The sequence below is a fragment of the Anguilla anguilla genome, chromosome 7, assembly GCF_013347855.1.
Source record: "Anguilla anguilla isolate fAngAng1 chromosome 7, fAngAng1.pri, whole genome shotgun sequence".
Classification (NCBI taxonomy): domain Eukaryota; kingdom Metazoa; phylum Chordata; class Actinopteri; order Anguilliformes; family Anguillidae; genus Anguilla; species Anguilla anguilla.
In genome coordinates, this window is record NC_049207.1 from 52,225,239 (window position 1) to 52,242,822 (window position 17,584).

General features: G+C 43.2%; 2 protein-coding genes across 4 annotated transcripts; both read left to right on the plus strand.

Annotated features, from left to right (window-relative positions):
* The first annotated feature begins 1,935 nt into the window (after positions 1-1,935).
* On the plus strand, positions 1,936-11,235 carry LOC118232430 (E3 ubiquitin-protein ligase ZFP91-like). 3 transcript variants are annotated; one of them, XM_035427421.1, is made up of 12 exons: positions 1,936-2,046; positions 4,554-5,021; positions 5,588-5,619; positions 5,774-5,899; positions 6,266-6,302; positions 6,426-6,515; positions 6,913-7,077; positions 7,758-7,808; positions 8,206-8,284; positions 8,419-8,533; positions 8,702-8,801; positions 9,113-11,235. In XM_035427421.1, the coding sequence occupies exons 2-12, from the start codon at positions 4,612-4,614 to the stop codon at positions 9,897-9,899; spliced, it is 1,992 nt and encodes a 663-aa protein (XP_035283312.1). In that variant the 5' UTR covers positions 1,936-2,046; positions 4,554-4,611; the 3' UTR covers positions 9,900-11,235. The 3 variants fall into 3 exon arrangements, with proteins under 3 accessions (XP_035283312.1, XP_035283311.1, XP_035283313.1); XM_035427420.1 differs by lacking the exon at positions 1,936-2,046 and adding an exon at positions 4,214-4,326; XM_035427422.1 differs by lacking the exon at positions 1,936-2,046 and adding an exon at positions 4,214-4,326 and having other exon boundaries at positions 6,916-7,077.
* A 1,300-nt stretch (positions 11,236-12,535) lies between these two features.
* Positions 12,536-17,193, plus strand: LOC118231238 (ciliary neurotrophic factor-like). Its single transcript, XM_035424883.1, has 3 exons — positions 12,536-13,016; positions 13,790-14,101; positions 15,513-17,193. Exons 1-3 carry the CDS (start codon positions 12,903-12,905, stop codon positions 15,690-15,692), a joined length of 606 nt encoding a protein of 201 aa, XP_035280774.1. The 5' UTR covers positions 12,536-12,902; the 3' UTR covers positions 15,693-17,193.
* The last annotated feature ends 391 nt before the right edge of the window (positions 17,194-17,584 follow it).

Sequence of the window (17,584 nt, forward strand, 5' to 3'; positions counted from 1 at the left end):
TTAACAAACTACTAGCACATAATATTTAAATAAATGTGTGCTATACCGAAATGTCATTTATTTTCAAGCTGAGCAAAACAGTGGCAAGGATAGAGGAAGCACACTCAGGGAAATGTGAAAAATACAGGTAAACACGCTGAAATGTGAATAATGATTGGCATTCAGTGCTCATTTTACAACAGTGACAATTACACTAACATGTATTTTGTTAATAAAAAACAGAAAAAATGTTAAGACAGAATTCTGTGGATAAATAGGTGGCCACTTGCATCTTACCCTGGGTACGAAACCAGAGTGTTTATTTATTTAAAATTAATTCCTTTTTCTGGTGGGGAGTGTGTCTGCACGCATCGTCAGAGGCTACAGCTTAGCTAAAACCAGTACCATTCTTATACTCATATATTAGCCCAAAGGCGCAAAACAAGTTTTCCCTCTTATGTCTTTTCACAATTACATCAACGTGTATGCGTGTTTTGTTCAAAATGTTTTAAAAAATGTTAGTCAGACGGAATGCAGTGGATAAATCAAGTAAATAAACCAGTTTTATATACAGTGAGAACCATAATTCATTGGACAGTGACACCTTTTTTATTATTTTGGTTCTGTACTCTAGCACTTTGAGTTTGAAGGAATACAATGACAATGAGCTTAAAGTGCAGACTGTCAGCTTTATAAATGAGTTCACCAGTTGTTTTTTTCTTGTTAATGATGAACCAAACTGTTGACTTGGGCATGCCCAGGGTTTTTGCAATGTTCCTGATTGATTGATTTTCATTTCTGAGCCTTATGACGGCCAGCTTAATTTGCATTGACACTGCTGTCTTCCTCATGTTGTCACAACCCAACAACAATCTCCAAAGCCAATTGCAAAGTCTAGAATCAAGACAGAAATCAACAGCTCTCTTCTGCATTCACTAACGACACAAATTAATACACCTGCCTAACAAAACACATCTGTGAAACCAATTCAACAAATACTTGTAGTACCTTAAAATGGGGGGACCATGTACAAAAGGTTGTATAATTTCTAAACGGTTCATCTGATATGTATGAAAATACTCTCAAATTAAAGCTGACAGTCTGCACTTCAACCTCATTGTCATTGTACCCTTTCAAACTCAAAGTGCTAGAGTACAGATCCAAAATAACAAAAAATGTGTCACTGTCCAATGAATTATAGTGCTCACTGTGTATATATATATATATATATTTATATATATATATATATATATATATATATATATATATATATATATATATTTGTATGTATGTATATAAATTTATCATGTGAATTCCAACTAATAATGTGTGTGTGCATGTGTGTAAGTGTAACCTGCAAAAAATGACTGAAAATTTTTTGCTAACTATTATGATAACAAATACTGGAATTAATTAAAAAATGTTTGTTTTAATGAATTCCACGCATGCATGCACACATGCAGGAACACACACACACACACACACATGCACACGCATGCACACACACGCATATACACACACACACACACACACACACACACACATACACATGTACACACACACACACACACACCCACACAAACACACACAGACGTAATTGTATTAGGAACATGGAGTTGAGAGGCCCAGCAGGAGCATATTCAAATACTTTTTTTGATGGGCATAAATCCCAGCGTGCTATATAAAAGCCAACTCCATGATTGTACCCCCGCCCTTACAAAACCCAGCAGGCTTGTATTTAGAAGCAGGTGCTTTTACACAGAAAACACCCCCATTTACCAGACATGGGTCAAATACGTATTTGTTTTGGATTCAGATACTTTTCTGTGCTCTATTGATCTTGCCTGGTGTAATTGAGCCTGCCAATATGTCCAGAAACCCAGGTTTGCACTTTGGAATGGAGTATTTCATTGGTTCCAATACACCAGACAAGATCAGTGAAGCGTAGAAAACTATTTGAATCCAAAACAAATCCGTATTTGATCCTGGTCTGCCATTTACTCATGGAGCCATCCAACTGAAAGACATTCCCATTTGACAGTGGCTCTTTTTATCGTAGGAGAGTTGGTGAGTGAAAAAAAAACCCTGTTGCAAACTAAGCATCTGAAACACAAAGCAAAACAAAAAAGAAGTAAAGTGTCAGGTTTTGAAGTCACAGAACACAGAACAGTGTATACAAAATTGACTAAGTCTGTACATATCTTGCAAATGAAGTCAGGCCAGCAACACAATATGGCAGCTGTAAGGGATCTAGAAATGCCTGTTATTGGCGAGAATGTTGCATTACAACATGTGAGATAGGTGTTCTTCTCAGCTCTCTCTCTCTCTCTCTCTCCCTCTCTCTCTCACTCTCTCAACCACTCTCAGTAATTTCCTTCTCACTGCCCTATGCATAATTCTTTCCCCATTCCTTCTCTTCAGACATTATTTCAGTGTATCAGGAAGAGTTTGTTTTTGTAGGTAGGCAAGAGCTGCTTGAATGAGGAACAATATGTCATCAGACGACAGTGATTGTCACAAAAACCCCCAGGAATAACTTAACGCTCAAATTCAGCATGCCGTTTGTTGACTTTGTTCATTTCCTAGATCACTTGCTGTATGTCTCTGTTCATAATAGTGCATGGCACACTATTAACATTATATTATTATATGAGGTGTGCTGGTGTTGGCTTATGTTCCATGACCCAGAAATAATTTAACCTTCCTGACTGGAAAATTATTAACATTTTGTTTACATATTATACCAGTTTGTTATATAAATTAACCCCCAAAGCAAATATGTTACCATTGCCAGGATACTGTGAGTCTGGTGACAAAGTCAAGAGCCATGTACTGATTGCCACCAAGATATACTGCATGTTGACTATCAATAGAGTCTCAATGAGTTGTTGGCTGACAATGAAGATATCGGCCTTTCAGTTGAGCTGAGAACCTATGTGCCATACAGGGTAAAAACATTAGTTGTCCACATTTTTAACAAGTGTAGTGTGAGCTTGTTTAGTCCTTTGTTTTTACCTGGAAGATATTAATATCCCTTTTGTGAGGGTGTCCTTTATGCTGTGCAAGTGTGCTCTGCTAAAGTCAGTGTTTTTACTGTGATGCACTGTGGCCATCTACAGGAACAGCACAGGTACTACTCCAGACAGAAGGCTATAGCCTGATCCCTCTGTTGGGTGTTTATGTTAGGGTTTCAATTATGTTATGTCAATAGTGCTTCCTGAAATTGAGCATTAGTGACTAATGACTGCTGTTCTGACCATGGTAGATTATTAATTATATCCCCAGACTGACTGGGACCCTCAAAAATATATTAGAACATAGGTTTTTCTGGGGCCCCAATGTGAGATCTTCTCATGGAGCCCAAAATCCCTGGTGGCACCCCTGTACCCAGAGGACTTCATAATGAGTTGACCCTAACTGTGAATTAACTGCAAGACAGACAGACAATCACTGACATATGGATATGTGCTGTATGACGGACTGTAAGAAGGACTGTTGCTGATTGATTCTGTATATTATCACTGTTTCACAATGGACTGGGGCCACAACTGCTAGCAAGCAGAGAGAGAGAGAGAGAGAGAGAGAAAGAGAGAGAGAGATAAGGATATGGTAACAGAGTGGAGAACACCAAGTGGACAGCGCAATCAAACAATTACCTGAGACTTCTCAGTATTCAGAAGCTTGCCTTTCCAGGCATATGGCACTGATCCGCCACTTAGTGGCACTATAACATTAAATGAATTTCCATTCCGCAAATCTTCATTAAAAGCATATTTTCATAATTTATTGATGTGATCTTTTTTCTGAAAAGGGACAGCTTTGCCTCAAGGACCCATAAGAACCTACAATCTTGAATTTTCCACCATTCTGAATATTCAAAATACTTATGGTTAACATAAAGTCCACATGAACTGTAGCGCCTATCAGCACACAATTTGGCAAAATTAATTAGCATATAAGTGGCAGCTGCGGCGTATAATTTAGGGTCATATATGCATATATGCAGACAGAGTGGTTAATATTATGTTCTTGCTTGCATCTGAACGCAATCGTGGTATTTAAAATAATTCCACTTAATCTATATCGGAACTGTAATTAAAATATCTTTAGCTACTGGGGTATGTAGTTTGAAAATGGATATCATGCGATATTCTCAGTGTACAGGCGATCTCGAGTCTGCTGATCATACTACATATCCCATAAGCACATCATATGTCTGTAAATTTAGTGCGAGCAGCGTTTGAGGCAGTGAGAGGACAAGGGGTGGCGTATTTTGCGTTGATTTCTCCTTAAAGGAGACGCATCATAAAGCGCAATAGATCGGTCCACGACGAGGCCGGGCTAAAAGTAGGTTTACTATAGCTTTAAGAAAGAAAAAATAGAGTCTGGGTCTTTAAAAACATAAATATTGCAACTAAACTATACGAAATATTATCTGGCGGGGGAAATTAAAAGCGATTTCGGGGGATAAAGAGGGGAAGTGTGTTCTCCTTAGGTGCCATTAGCGTGCTAAGTAGCTAATAATTTAAACAAGGCCTTATCAATTTACTCTGGCTCTCTTTCTTCAATTTCAGGGGAAATTGACCGTAGTGACCGTCAGAGGGAGAGATTGTAAGAGGGAAATTAACGGGGATGGACCCGGAGAACAGCCGGGCTGCAGCTAGTAGCACCGGGGCAAGTGGCGAGATTGAGCTTCCTGCCGAGAAGGCCGCAGCACCATCCCCAATCCCCAGAGCTGTCCCGGCCCGCGGTAGAGTGCTGAGAGAACGCGGCCTGAGTCGCGTACAGACCGGTGTTTCCTCGGCAGGCCTGAATGACTCTAAATCAAATACACCGGGCTCTGGACGAGTTCTACGGGACCGGTCCTCTAGGGGGGTGGTAGCTGGGAAGAACGGCGGCGGAAGCGGCAACTCCAAGGACCAGAATGAATTCGCTGCGGCAAATCGTCGGAGAAAATCCGAGTACCCGAGGCGAAGGAGAAATGCTGGAACTCGTGTTGAAAATTCGGGAGAGGCCGGGGATGACGGTGGCCTAGCAGTTGGGTACGTTTTGATTGTGTTTCCACCAAGTATTTCCTAACTGTGGATAACGATAATTCATCGATAGCTATAGTCGACTGGCTAATACCGCCTCTTCGAGACAGATTTTTAAAACAAACTTAAAGAAATGCTAGTTTGCTGTCAAGTTGGATGAGGCTAAGTACCCTTTAACCCTGTATTATTGCAGACTGGCCGAGTGTCTAGCTATAATTGCTCGTTATATGTAAGAGCTGTCCTGGCTAGTAGAGGATGTTGTGAGCTGGGTCGAGGAATGCGCTTCCTCTGACTCAAAGTGTCTGAGCAGGGAATATTAACCAGCTAGCCAACTTACACATGTGTTATGATTCATGTGCATCTTCTTTCACGTGTAGTGGGATTCCTTTAAAAAAAAAAAAAAACCTCATGTGAATTAGAATGTTGGTGTGTGTAACGTACAGTGATATGCATGTGTGCCGTTGGCAAGAATATCTGTGTAACGTTACGGATTAAGGACATTTGTTGTGACAGAAGACGTTGGTGTTACTTTGTTGTTCTAAGCACTGTTCTAAATATTAATTTCTCTCGTTTAGTCCTGAAGACAAAAAAGACCCTCCCCAGAAAGGTAATTTTGACAATTCCTGGCTATTTAGTTGTCATGACATAAATGTGCTTACATTGTCATGTATCATCATTGCTACACACTGAATGTGATGTGAGGTCATTCCCGTGTTTTTATTTGGGTCTTGTTTGAGTATTCTGACTGTCCCCTCCGCCAGCTTCACGACCATCGAGACCCCGTCGGCCCCAGCTTCAGTCCCGACAGAGGGCACCGTCGGCTCGCTGTTCCCGACCTTCGCCCACCCTTGTGTGCAAGAGCGAGCCAGACACAGAGACAACGTATGGTAAGAGAGCAACGCAGAACATGGCTTTAGCGGGACACAGGGGAGTTCCATGATTGCTAGTTGCCGTGAGTCTGCTTCATTTGCTTTGAGTGACTTGTAGCTCCCGACTGTTGCTCTTCAAATGCAAATCGCATTAGGCCGCTGGAATTAACTGAACATTCAAATGCAGGTGTAAGAATCACTACTGGTAACCGAAAGCAACGAGGTTATAGAAATCTACTCTTCAGAGGGTTGAACTCGCAACCCGGCCTATGTATCCTTTCAGGTAGTGCTTGTCTTGATCCGTGTAGCTGAGTCCATAATGGCGCACCCATACGTTGTGTCGTTTGTACACTGACGTCTCTGCGTCCTTCTGTTTGGCTGCAGGAGCAGTGGATGACGTCGTGGAACGCACCTGTGCCAGGTGAGTCCTGTAAAATGGCGGGAGTGGTCTTGGCTCGCCAAGAAACGTTCTTATGCCTGCATGGATCCCCCCCTGACTGAGCTCTCCTGTTTGTTACCTGTATGACTGTTGCACGTGTTTCAGTGACGAGGAGGACGACGTGCTTATTGGTGAAGAAGACCCCCCTTTCAGAGATGACCCAAATGACCTGAATTATAAACCTGAAACAGAGAGGTACAGAGCATGTGGTTATATTTAGACATGTTTTAATTTTTTTGTGATTTTGAATGTGATAATGCTTCCAAAGAAGTGTGTGTGTTTATGTGTGTGTGTTTGGGGAGGGGAGGCTGTGGACTGTAGCATTGTGTGTGTGTGCGTTTCATGAAAGGGGAGGTTGACAACAACAGTGAGGAAGACATTCCTTTCAGGTTTGACCCTAGACCAGAGCTTCCGGTCTGAGAGGGAGGGGTGTGTGCGTGCGAGCGAGCGCGCTCCTGAGCGTGCACGTGGGTACACGCGTGTGGGCACGCCACCCGCACGTCTACCTCACACCGAGTGCCAGCGGGCTGCGCGTGGGGTGTGCCCGTCTCCGACGGTAACGGCGCTGTCTCCGCCCTCTTCCCGTAACCAGCAGGGAGCCCCAGAAGCCGCGTCGCCGCCCCCCGCGACAGAAAGAGGAGAAGAAGGAAAAGGAGCGGGACAAAGACAGAGGGAAAGAGATAAAAACGGAGGGAGGAGCCGAGATGGACGTAAAGCTGGAGGACGAGTTCGGAGAGGACGCGGAGCCCCCCAGGAAGTAAGGAAGGAAGGGGGCGAGACATCCTCAGGCCGTAACAGGAAGCTGGAACCCCGCTGTGCTGTTAGATTAAACAGTTGCCCAGTTGCCATGAAATGAGTGTCCTTTAAATACAACTAACCCCCCACCCCCCCCCCCCCCCCCAGTGTGTGTGAATGGAGAGTTTTTTCCTGTGCATTTTAAGAATTTTCGTAGAGCTCAGCACAACAGGCTGTGCTAATTCTACTATTATTCAAGGCCCTGCTCTGTGGAGACTGCTGCAGTCGGCTGTTTCTGTTTGAGAGTGTAATGGTGTCTCTCTCAGTCTGCTGTCCAGTGAATGTGTTTTTGTGGGCCTGCTTACACAGGTCTGCATTACCCCGGTATTAACTGAATCCGCTCATGGCTGCCACGTTTCTTGAGGCTAAAGTAGGTCATTGTCAGGGACTTGAACCTGTAACTGTTTTTGTAACTTTGATGTCCGTTCTTATAATCGCTAGTCCACAGTACTCCAGCAGCCTGACCAGCCATTCTTTTACACGCTACGAACCGTGGTGAGCCATTTTATAAGCGGTGTGGTAAAGAAGTATACGGAAATGTGTGGTTTTTGGGAAGGAGTCGCGGTGGATCGATGGAGCGGATAGGGTGAGTTAACCCGTCTTACCGGAGCCCTCCGTCACAGCTGTTCACTTCTTTCGTAGGAGAGGCAGGCGGCGGAAAGACGACAAAAGTCCACGCCTTCCAAAGAGGAGGTAAACTTGAGTTTTTTTCCCCTCCGTTATCGTGTTGGCACGCGTCTCTGTGGCAGTTGAGAGGTATTGTAGGAGAGCCTGTCTCAGCAGGCTGTGATGTTTCGGGGTTTTTGGGCGTGTGTCTCAGTTTCAGTTTCTTGATTGGTTTGGACGAAGATTGAGGCTAAGGTGTCAAAAAAAACTTGTGTTTGAGAACCCTGCCGTGAAGCAAGAGGCTTCTGTTTCCCCGGAGAGTTCACCCCTCCCTCATCACTTCTAATTTAAAGATTCAGATATCTTTATGAATTTCCTTTTTAAAAAAATAAATAAATAAAAAATAAATGCAAAATGTGAAAGTACATTATGCTGGTGAAGTGTTTTTGATTGGCAGGTACTGACTCTCTGCTGCCCCCTACAGGAAGAAGCCGCCTGTGCAGTATGTGCGCTGTGAGATGGAGGGCTGTGGCACTGTCCTGGCTCACCCACGCTACCTGCAGGTATGCCGTTATGTCCACAGTTACCATGGCAACAGTGCTACTATTGACTCTTCACTTGGGGATTGCTGTAACCTGAAACCACCACCCCCTCTCCCGCATCGACCCACCCTCCCTGTTTCCTCCCATCCTTGTAGCACCATATTAAATACCAGCACTTACTGAAGAAGAAGTACGTGTGTCCCCACCCGTCCTGCGGAAGACTGTTCCGTCTGCAGAAACAACTCCTGCGGCATGCTAAGCATCATACAGGTACGCACAGGTGGCTAAGCATCACACAGATACACACGGTCGCACACACTGTTCACCCACATGTGCACTCTAAACATGCGTAGGCCTGCACTTCAACACAATGGGCGTCACTCTGTTATCCTGGACGTGCTCGTAAACGCGTCCCGTCTCCCCCGTCTCCGCCCTCAGACCAGCGGGACTACATCTGTGAGTACTGCGCCCGGGCCTTCAAGAGCTCCCACAACCTGGCCGTGCACCGGATGATCCACACAGGAGAGAAGCCGCTGCAGTAAGTCCAGGGAAACGGACGCCGTCGCACCGCACCTCACACCCCCACTGGACGCGTCACAGACCCCAGCGTTCGCGCTTTAATTAGGCTTCTGGCTCGCTCGAGGTGGAAGAATTTCACAAGCCAAGCCGAAGGGGCATTCATAAACTGAACGTGTGCGCTCGTGCAACCTGGGAAATGTGCGTGTTCGGCTCCCAAAATCACTCCATAAAGCCTGTCTCCAGAGCAGAGGTAATATTGTTGTCCAAGTAGCATGCACTGTTATTCTGACCCCCTGTTATATATCCCCCCCTCCTTTTCCTCGATCCCAGGTGCGAGATCTGCGGGTTCACCTGCAGGCAGAAGGCGTCGCTGAACTGGCACATGAAGAAGCACGACGCCGACGCCTTCTACCAGTTCTCCTGCAACATCTGCGGCAAGAAGTTTGAGAAGAAGGATAGCGTGGTGGCCCACAAGGCCAAGAGCCACCCGGAGGTGCTGATTGCGGAGGCGCTGGCGGCCAACGCGGGCGCCCTCATCACCACCCCCGCCCCCCTGCTGGAGGCGCTGCCCGGGACGGGCCAGGGGGAGCACATGGTGGTGGTGACTGAGGAACAGAGCCTGCCCCCCATGCAGGTGACCCTGCCCCTGGCCCTCCCCTTAGCAGGGCAGCAGATCATCACCTCCCACCCCCAGCAGACCCAGCTGCTGCAGCTCACTCCTCACCCCGTCCCCCCCCAGCAGCAGCAGCAGCAGCAGCCGCCCCCCCAGCTGATTCAGCTCACCCCCGCCCCCCCGACACCCGGCCAGCTCCTCCCCCAGGGCCAGGACCTGGTCAACAGCAGGGAGAGCCTAGGGCTAGGCCCCATCTCCCCGCCCCCGCCCGTCGGCCTCCACCAATCGGTGATACCGACGGGCGAAGGGGGTGGGGTTTGGGAGGGGGAGGTGGAAGGGGAGAGGCACAGGGTGGAGGACGGGGTGGTGTGGGAGCAGGAGGGAGACGGGGACCGGGAGCGGGGGGATGGAGGGATGGTGTGGGAGAGGGAGGGAGAGAGGGAGATTCTACTGGAGAGTGCCGAGGTGCCGGTGACACACGGGAATCACCACGGGCTTATTTAGAGGAGGAGAGACGGGATGGGTGGAGACGGAGGGGGTTGTAGGAGAGAGAGAGAGGGAGGGAGGGAGGGATGGGAGGGAGAAGTGAAGGTGAAGAGAGAAGGGAAGAAAAAGACTACGAGAGTCAAGGCTCACAGATCTACTTGTGTGAAGGCTTTAACAATATATGATTATTATGCTGTATCTTCACAGTGAAGTACAGCACAGATACTCACTTAGATACCTATACTATTATATCAGGGAATATGAGTTTGTCATTGTTGCTTTTTGTACATAGATAATTTTAGTGCATATTGCAAGTCCTTTCACCCCCCTCCATCACCTGCTGTGTGTGTGTGTGTGTTTGAGAGTGAGTGTGTGTGTGTGTGTGTGTGTGTGTGTGTGTGCGCGTGTGCAGGCATACATACATGTGTGTTTATGTTGTTTGTGAGAATAAATGAGAAGGCATATCTGTAATGCAAGAAAATGTTGAAATAGATGTCCTCTAACACCTTCTCTCTGTCATCCTTGCCTCAACTTTCGCAGTCTCTCTCTCACTCTAGGCCGATGTATCTAAGGCATTAGTACAGTATTAATTTACCGTGGTTTTTTATTTATTGTCACTTCGTCCCACAGTGTGTTAAAACAATAGTTTTTTTTTTCTTTTTTAAATCAAGCTGTCAACTCCACAATTACATTCTAAAGTCATGTCTTATCAATCTTGTAAAGAAACTTGTAATTAAGAATGTGTGAACTTACCCTATTTTAGTTAGGATTTTTATTTTATTTTTTTCTCGTATTTTTAATGAACACTGCTATTCAAACACAGCTTCCCCTGTCTCTCCCACTGGTTTGTGTGTGTGCTACATGCTCATGTGTTGCCCTTCTCATCAACCCACGACGGTTTGTGGTTAAAACGCGTCTTCATTTGGACAAAATACCATTAAAAAGGCGTTGCTTCTGCCCAGTTACGAACAGCAAAGTAACTTGCTGTCTTTATAAAGGAAGCCATAGATTCATAGACCTTATAACATTTATGAAATGTATGAGGCAACGCATTTTTAAATGCCTGGATAGAATAGGTATTAGTGCAGTTATGAGCTTGTGTTATTTGCAGATTGCAGAATAAAAACATTCATGGATATGACCATCAGTGAAGACTTCTGTCCCAGCATGGTAGCCTGTTGAAAGAAAGGATTAGATGTTGATGGAGAAATTAATAAACTTGACAGGACCCTACACTGGGGATGCTAGCATACACTGCCACTGTAACTCAACACTGTCATCTCTGTCTCACGTTTTAATAAACCCACAACAAATATATGTTAAGGAATAAAAATCAAATAATGTGATGAACTTAGTTGCGTCTTCTGGCTTTTCTTTGTGTGTGCCAGCCCCGGATGCAAACTGATTTATTGCAGGAACTGGCGTTTTGCGGATTCGGTAATGAAATGGAAAGCTTTTAAGAAGATTTGAAATGATCGGAAGTCCAGCTTGGACACAGTGACCCCATACATAATGAAAGCTGTTTTATTTAAACCAAAAAACGATTATGCAATTCTTAACCAATACACAGCTTGGCCTTCTCTGATGCTTTTATATTACAAAAATAACCCCATGAATGCGATTGGTGTATTAGTATTTTTGGTAACACTTTACAATAAGATTACTTGAATTGCCCTTCACTAATGTAGTTAACGTGAATGAATGACGGTCAAATGCATTAATTAAGCAAGAAAATAAATTTCCGCTTGTTAGTAGTTAACCATTTGCATACATTTAAAAATGTATTATTTACATGATTATTAATAGTTCGAATGCCAAACAAAAGGACATATGAGAGGAGTCTCACCCGGTTCCCCATTAACCGCATTAGCATTAAAGAAGCTTCAGAGCCTCCTCTCTGGTCTAGGGTTTCTCTGATGCAGAGAGGACAGATTCTGACAGAAGCTACTACCGGACTGAAGAAAGGCATGCTCTTAAACGTATCTTTATTTTATTTCTTTCGCGTACATACAAAAAGTCCGTTATTTTTGACCCTTAAAAAACTTTGCCCAATCATAAAGGGAGTTAACAGTGTGTCATTGCCACCAAGCCCAGGACTGCCCTTATCTGACCACAGCAGTGTGAGGACCGCAAAGGTGAGGTCCAATCAAAAACCAGAAACAGCATTCACACAAAAATGGACGCTGTATTGAAAGTTGGCGTTAGCAACTAAGCTTTCTCTAATTAATTGGTTAAACAATTTTATGAGGAATTGATCTTTTCCTGACTGTTAAGCCTAAACTGTAGCTGACTTTCAAACTGCAGAGTATAGCTCCTGTGCCGTATTTCCTTCAACTGTGTTTCAGTTAAAATACAAATTTCCAACAACACAATAAATAAAAATACACACTTTTGCACTCAGCCAGGAATATAGGAACAGTTACAGGGAACAATGCAGTTAAGCTTCCAAAAAAAAAAAGAAAAACCAGCACAATGATACTGTTCTTCCCCCCAATGAAAACAAATATTTCTGTTTCATATCAGGCAAAAAATTGCCCAAAGAAAACACGAAATGTTGCAGTTCTCATGCATTCAATATTGTTTCTGTTTATTAAAGCTGATATTCGTTGCTGCCGAACGTGGTTCCTCCCCTCAGTCCCTACGGATCGCGTCATATTCCAGTTTTCCATATTTTGTTTTTTGTCCTGAGGCGGTGGGTGAAGCAAGACTTTTAATATTCACGATCGTGAAGAGGCTTTTAACTCGAGTGGAATACAGCCTACGACTAAGACTGTGAGAGTTTGAGTTAAATTGAAGATCAAAGATTTAATTTTAAATTCATAGTCACGGAAAACTAGCCTGTAAAGTGGCGACATCGACAGACTAATATATTACTTTAGAGAAACTCATTCATTGATCTCGGTTCACCCCCGTAAACACGAATCTCTTTACCTTCGGTTTACATATTCCCGGTATTATCTACCTCCGTGCACATCCCACTATATTTTTCTTCCACGGATTCTTCCACCGACTGAACGCTTCATGGCCGGTGAGCTGCAAAGTGGCAGGCCGGGCTCGAGACGCTCTCGGACCGGGAAAGCTGTCGCGTTGGCTCGACTACTACACCGGGATTGCACCCGCCTGTTGGAGCTTTACGTGAGTGTTATTAATCGTGACAGATACCACTGCAGTGTCGAATTCCTGTAGCGCAATAGACAGCACGAACACAATAAAGATTAGCGCACGGTGTGGGTGGTGTTTATCATATCCACGGGCCGGTGAAAACGCAACACCGCGGTCATAGCCTGCTTATCAAATTACAAAATTGCGATTTGTTGCGGTAACACTAGCAAAGGTGGCTTGAATTTTATCTGTGCAGTTGGCTGTCACGCATAGCCTAGTCCCTAGCTTATTTAGCCTTCAATGCTGTAACATATGTCGTTAAAAACCCGTAAAAGAACGCTATAGAGGCTAAGTAGGGTACTTTTAAACTGAAATGTTGGAAATAAATATTTAACATAAACATATATGGCTTTTACAACCTTGTCTCTGGTCTATCAGTCATCCATGCGGTGCAGTGTAAATATGCATTTACAATGAAATTCTTTTCAGAAATCACTTTTGAATAAATTGCCTTTGCTTAATTATATTTGACATTGTAACAGAATGTGCCCCTCCCTCTTGGAGTACCTGTAGTCTCTGCCCCTCTGGCTCTGACGTGCGATTCAGCTATTACATAGATCACACACCCCCAACACAGTAGGACATTTATCAATGTTAGGCAGGAAAGTATATTGTTGGCATGTTTTCCACAGTTCACAGAAGGGTTGTATCTCTAATGTCTCTGGGCGCTCTCTTGCATTCTCTCCTTATCTCCCCGACCTCTCCCACCTTCTCTTTTGTCTCCCCCCCTCCTCCTCTTTCCTCAGAAAGAGAAAGAAAGCTTCCCATCCGAACACTCCCTAGAGACGGATCGGATTTTGTCTCTATGCGTGTCTTCCCCCGACCTCTCAATGGACGAGAGGGTGTGGCTTCATCACTCCGCCCTCCAGCAGTGCCTCAGGCTTCTGGAGTACGTGATTGGCCGGGAGGAGGAGCTCGAGGGCGAAGGGGGCGGAGAATATGAGTCTGTCCGTAACAGTGTGAGGGAGAGGCTGGGGCACTTGCTCCACTCAACCAGGGTCCTACTCGAGAAAGAAGAGGAAGATAATGTGCCTACACCTGATCCTGACTGTAACAAGGTAAGGGAGCAAAAAATACAGAAATTTTAAGTGAAATTCCTGTTTGCTGGCAAGACGTATTCAAGCAAGCTTGCATTACATCAGATAAATTTAGCCTGCCACACACCATGTTCAGTAAATGAGCAAACTTGTTATATATGACATTTATTAAATAATGGGAAGAAGGCAACTTGACTTGGCAGAAAAAAACTTATTTGTTCGATCAATGAAATGGATCCCACCTCACTTTCCCATAAAGGGCACTATGATTTGATAGAGTGCTTAGAAACATGAACTGCCACAGACTGTTGAATTATAAACACTTCAACTCAAGTGAGCACTTTGAAAAATCTGTTATAAATCCAGTTCCTGCGGTACATAATGGATTATTCAACATGTTGCTGTTTAATATGACAGGTTATTTTAGTAACAATAAGGCACTGATTTAGAAACACTGAGTAAATATTGCGAAGCCTCAGTGATTAAAGTCTAATCAAATGTGAAACTATTTAAATGCTAGTTTTATGTTCCTCACATGTGTAAAAGGTTGTATGAATGGTTTTTGACGTAAGCAATTTGAGTGGAGACCACGAGTAATGCCTTTTAAAAAAATGTTCTGTATATTGTCATTTTCCGGTTCAGCAACTTAAGCCATGTTTTAACTTGATCTAATTTGAATACATTTAGCAGGTTTTGTCACGTATGGAGCACTGGTGACAGCACACTTTAGCGTATGTTAAGGCAGCTGTGAATTTTTTGCTTAGTTAGGCTCAGTTAAAGTAATTAGAGCACTGAGAACCAAAAAAAAAAAAAGAAATTTGATCTCCCATTTTGTTGATGATTTTTGCAACCAGTTTCCTATGCTCAGCCTCTCAGTCTGCATTTTTTAATGCCAAAAATCAGGTACTGGTGAAAAGATGTACATGTCAGGTTAGGTACCCTCTCAGGCCCACATAAAGTGCAAGTGGACAAACATAGAGATTCCAGAATTCCCTGATAAATGAGTTAGTTAATTAGTACTTAGGCATGAAAGTTGACAGCTGCTTAATTTGTCCACAATCTCAGTGGCAGATATAAAACATAGGTATTCTATTTACAATTTCCATTTATGTTGTATGCAAATTGTATGTTTCATACATATTCCTATGGTGTACAGGTCAGTACTGTACCATATTTCCAGGTTAACTGGCCAGAACAGTTGAATAATTTGGCAGAACGTTGTATACTGCAATTTACAACTGCTCGTAACCTGGCAACCAAATGGTAAATTTCAATATCTCTCTCCCCCCCCCCCTTTCTCTCTCCCCCTCTCTCTCTTTCTCTCTCTGTCTCTCTCTCTCTCGCTTCTCTTCTGCACTCTCTTTTGCTCACTCTCTTGTGCCCCCCCCCCCCCCCCCCCCATCCTCTTCCTCTCTCTTTCTCTGTGTCTAAGGACGTAGATGTAGACGAAGGAGATGGCGTTTTTGGGGTAAAGCTGTGGATCTACCGTGTCCTGCAGGAGTTGATCCACTGGACCCACTCTGCCTCCGAGACCCTCCACACCTTCCACTCCGAGCGGGAAGCAAGAGAGCAGGAGAGGAGGGGCAGTGAGAGCGAAGGGGCAGAGATCTAAGAGAGGAGGGGGCCTGGCAGGTTAGGGAACAGTGAAGTTAGGGGTGAGGTGGCAGGATTCCCTACTTTCATTCAAGAGAAAGAGGGATTGCCAAAAAGAAAAGTTCAGTAAAACGTTCAGCGTTAAGTCAACTCAAAAAGAGTACATGTGGTCCCTACTGGACTCATATGTACTCTGTTAGAGTTGAATTAACACTGGATTACCTTTTTATTTATTTAAAAAAAAAATGAATGTGAGAATTGCTTCAGAAGATAGTTTTAACTCTCAGTTCTGTAATAACTCTAACGATGTTAAAATGTGCTGCTAACCCACTGAAGTGTTATATTGTAGAGCAAATCTATAAGCTATATTGACTGTTGCACTGTTTAAAGTTCACTGTAGCTAGAATGCCATGACACGTTGACTGTGAAAATAGAGCTAAAGTACTAACACACTGCCACATTCACTTGTTGCATGTAGATAAAGCACTTGCAAACTAACAGCGTGTTAAGTGGTCAGAAGTTGTGTTTGTTGGTAGGGTGCAACTTTGGCGTTTTGCTTTTTGTCTCATGCCTAGATTGCTGCTGAAATGCAATGCGACAGCTGTTGTGTTGTCGGTTAAACACTAGAGAACTGAAGTGCATTTATCAAATTGCCATGTGACAGGATTTTTCCATGGACCAAGAAAAAAGATTAAAAGATTGCTTGATAATGTTTTAGAAAATTGCTTGCCAATTTTCTTTTCTTTTTTCTTTTTTTTTTTCAGAACGCCATTGTTGTGTAGATAAATGGTCATTATTTGTTTCAACTTAAAGCAGTAAATGTTTTCTTGTGAATCTTCAAGACTATAAGCCCTCCATTATTAGGTCACATTTTTTGAATCTGACATTGTGTAACATTCAGATTTTTTGAAATATTGTGAAGTAACAGGTTTTTTTTTGGTCAGCAGTCTGTCTTATTGTGTATTCCTTGGAGCCAGTCACATGACAACAGATCACTAACATTATAACTCATTCACTTTTACATTTGTGACTAAAATAACGGTCTCAATACTCCTTTGTACTCTTGTTCATTACAGAGGGAGTGAGTGCTTAAAGAATGTGTAATACAGCAACAGAACACTGGGTGAAAAGTCTGAGGAAGACAAAACATTTCAAGCCAAAATAAATGGGTTCTGTGGTGATTTTTGTTTTCCTAAAGCTGTGCAATGACTTTTTATTATTATTATAACTATTTATTATTGTTTATCGATTTGTATAATTTGAAATAAAATGTAAAGCGTGGCACTTATTTATTTAATATTAAATATAATTGCGTGTGATGATCTGTTGCTCAGTCTCAGAACATTAAACTGCTTCCTTTTGTTTATATATGAATGTTGGCACTCAATGTATAGGCTATGTCCCGCGAGGGTCTACTGTAGATGGATTTAAGGGTAAATTGCTGTGAAGAAAGGGATGAGCATTCCGTACTCATTATGTCATACTGATATCTTTAAAAAAAATAAACGAATGCATCAAAATCGGTGCCTGTCAAATCATTCGACAGTAAATTCATGGTGTTCTGATGGATTTGTTTGATGCTTATGTGGTTTTTGTTTAGAGAGGAATCGGAAAATTCCCTTCAAGAGGAGCCTCCTTCTCTTACTATTTTTGCAATCTGAAATGATTTAATAAATATTTATTTGTACGAACAGCTAATATGTCAAAAATAAGGAATGCAAGACACCTTGAATATAAAAAAAACATAATTCATAAAGAAATGTGCTTCATGGGGCTAGATATCTAATACAGGTTGTCTTTTAATGTGAACAACGCCTAAGTTAAAGAAGGCTGATATGGAAAACAGCACAAATTTCAACATGAAATCATATTACTTAAAGAGAGCTTTATGGCAGAATACATGATTTGTGG

Coding starts and splice junctions, on each gene's coding strand:
- LOC118232430 (XM_035427421.1), top strand. CDS start 4,612: ATGGACCCGGAGAACAGCCGGGCTGCAGCTAGTAGCACCGGGGCAAGT. Junction 7,078..7,757: donor GACGCGGAGCCCCCCAGGAA/GTAAGGAAGGAA, acceptor CTTCTTTCGTAG/GAGAGGCAGGCGGCGGAAAG. Junction 8,285..8,418: donor CTCACCCACGCTACCTGCAG/GTATGCCGTTAT, acceptor CCATCCTTGTAG/CACCATATTAAATACCAGCA.
- LOC118231238 (XM_035424883.1), top strand. CDS start 12,903: ATGGCCGGTGAGCTGCAAAGTGGCAGGCCGGGCTCGAGACGCTCTCGG. Junction 13,017..13,789: donor CCCGCCTGTTGGAGCTTTAC/GTGAGTGTTATT, acceptor CTCTTTCCTCAG/AAAGAGAAAGAAAGCTTCCC. Junction 14,102..15,512: donor CTGATCCTGACTGTAACAAG/GTAAGGGAGCAA, acceptor TCTGTGTCTAAG/GACGTAGATGTAGACGAAGG.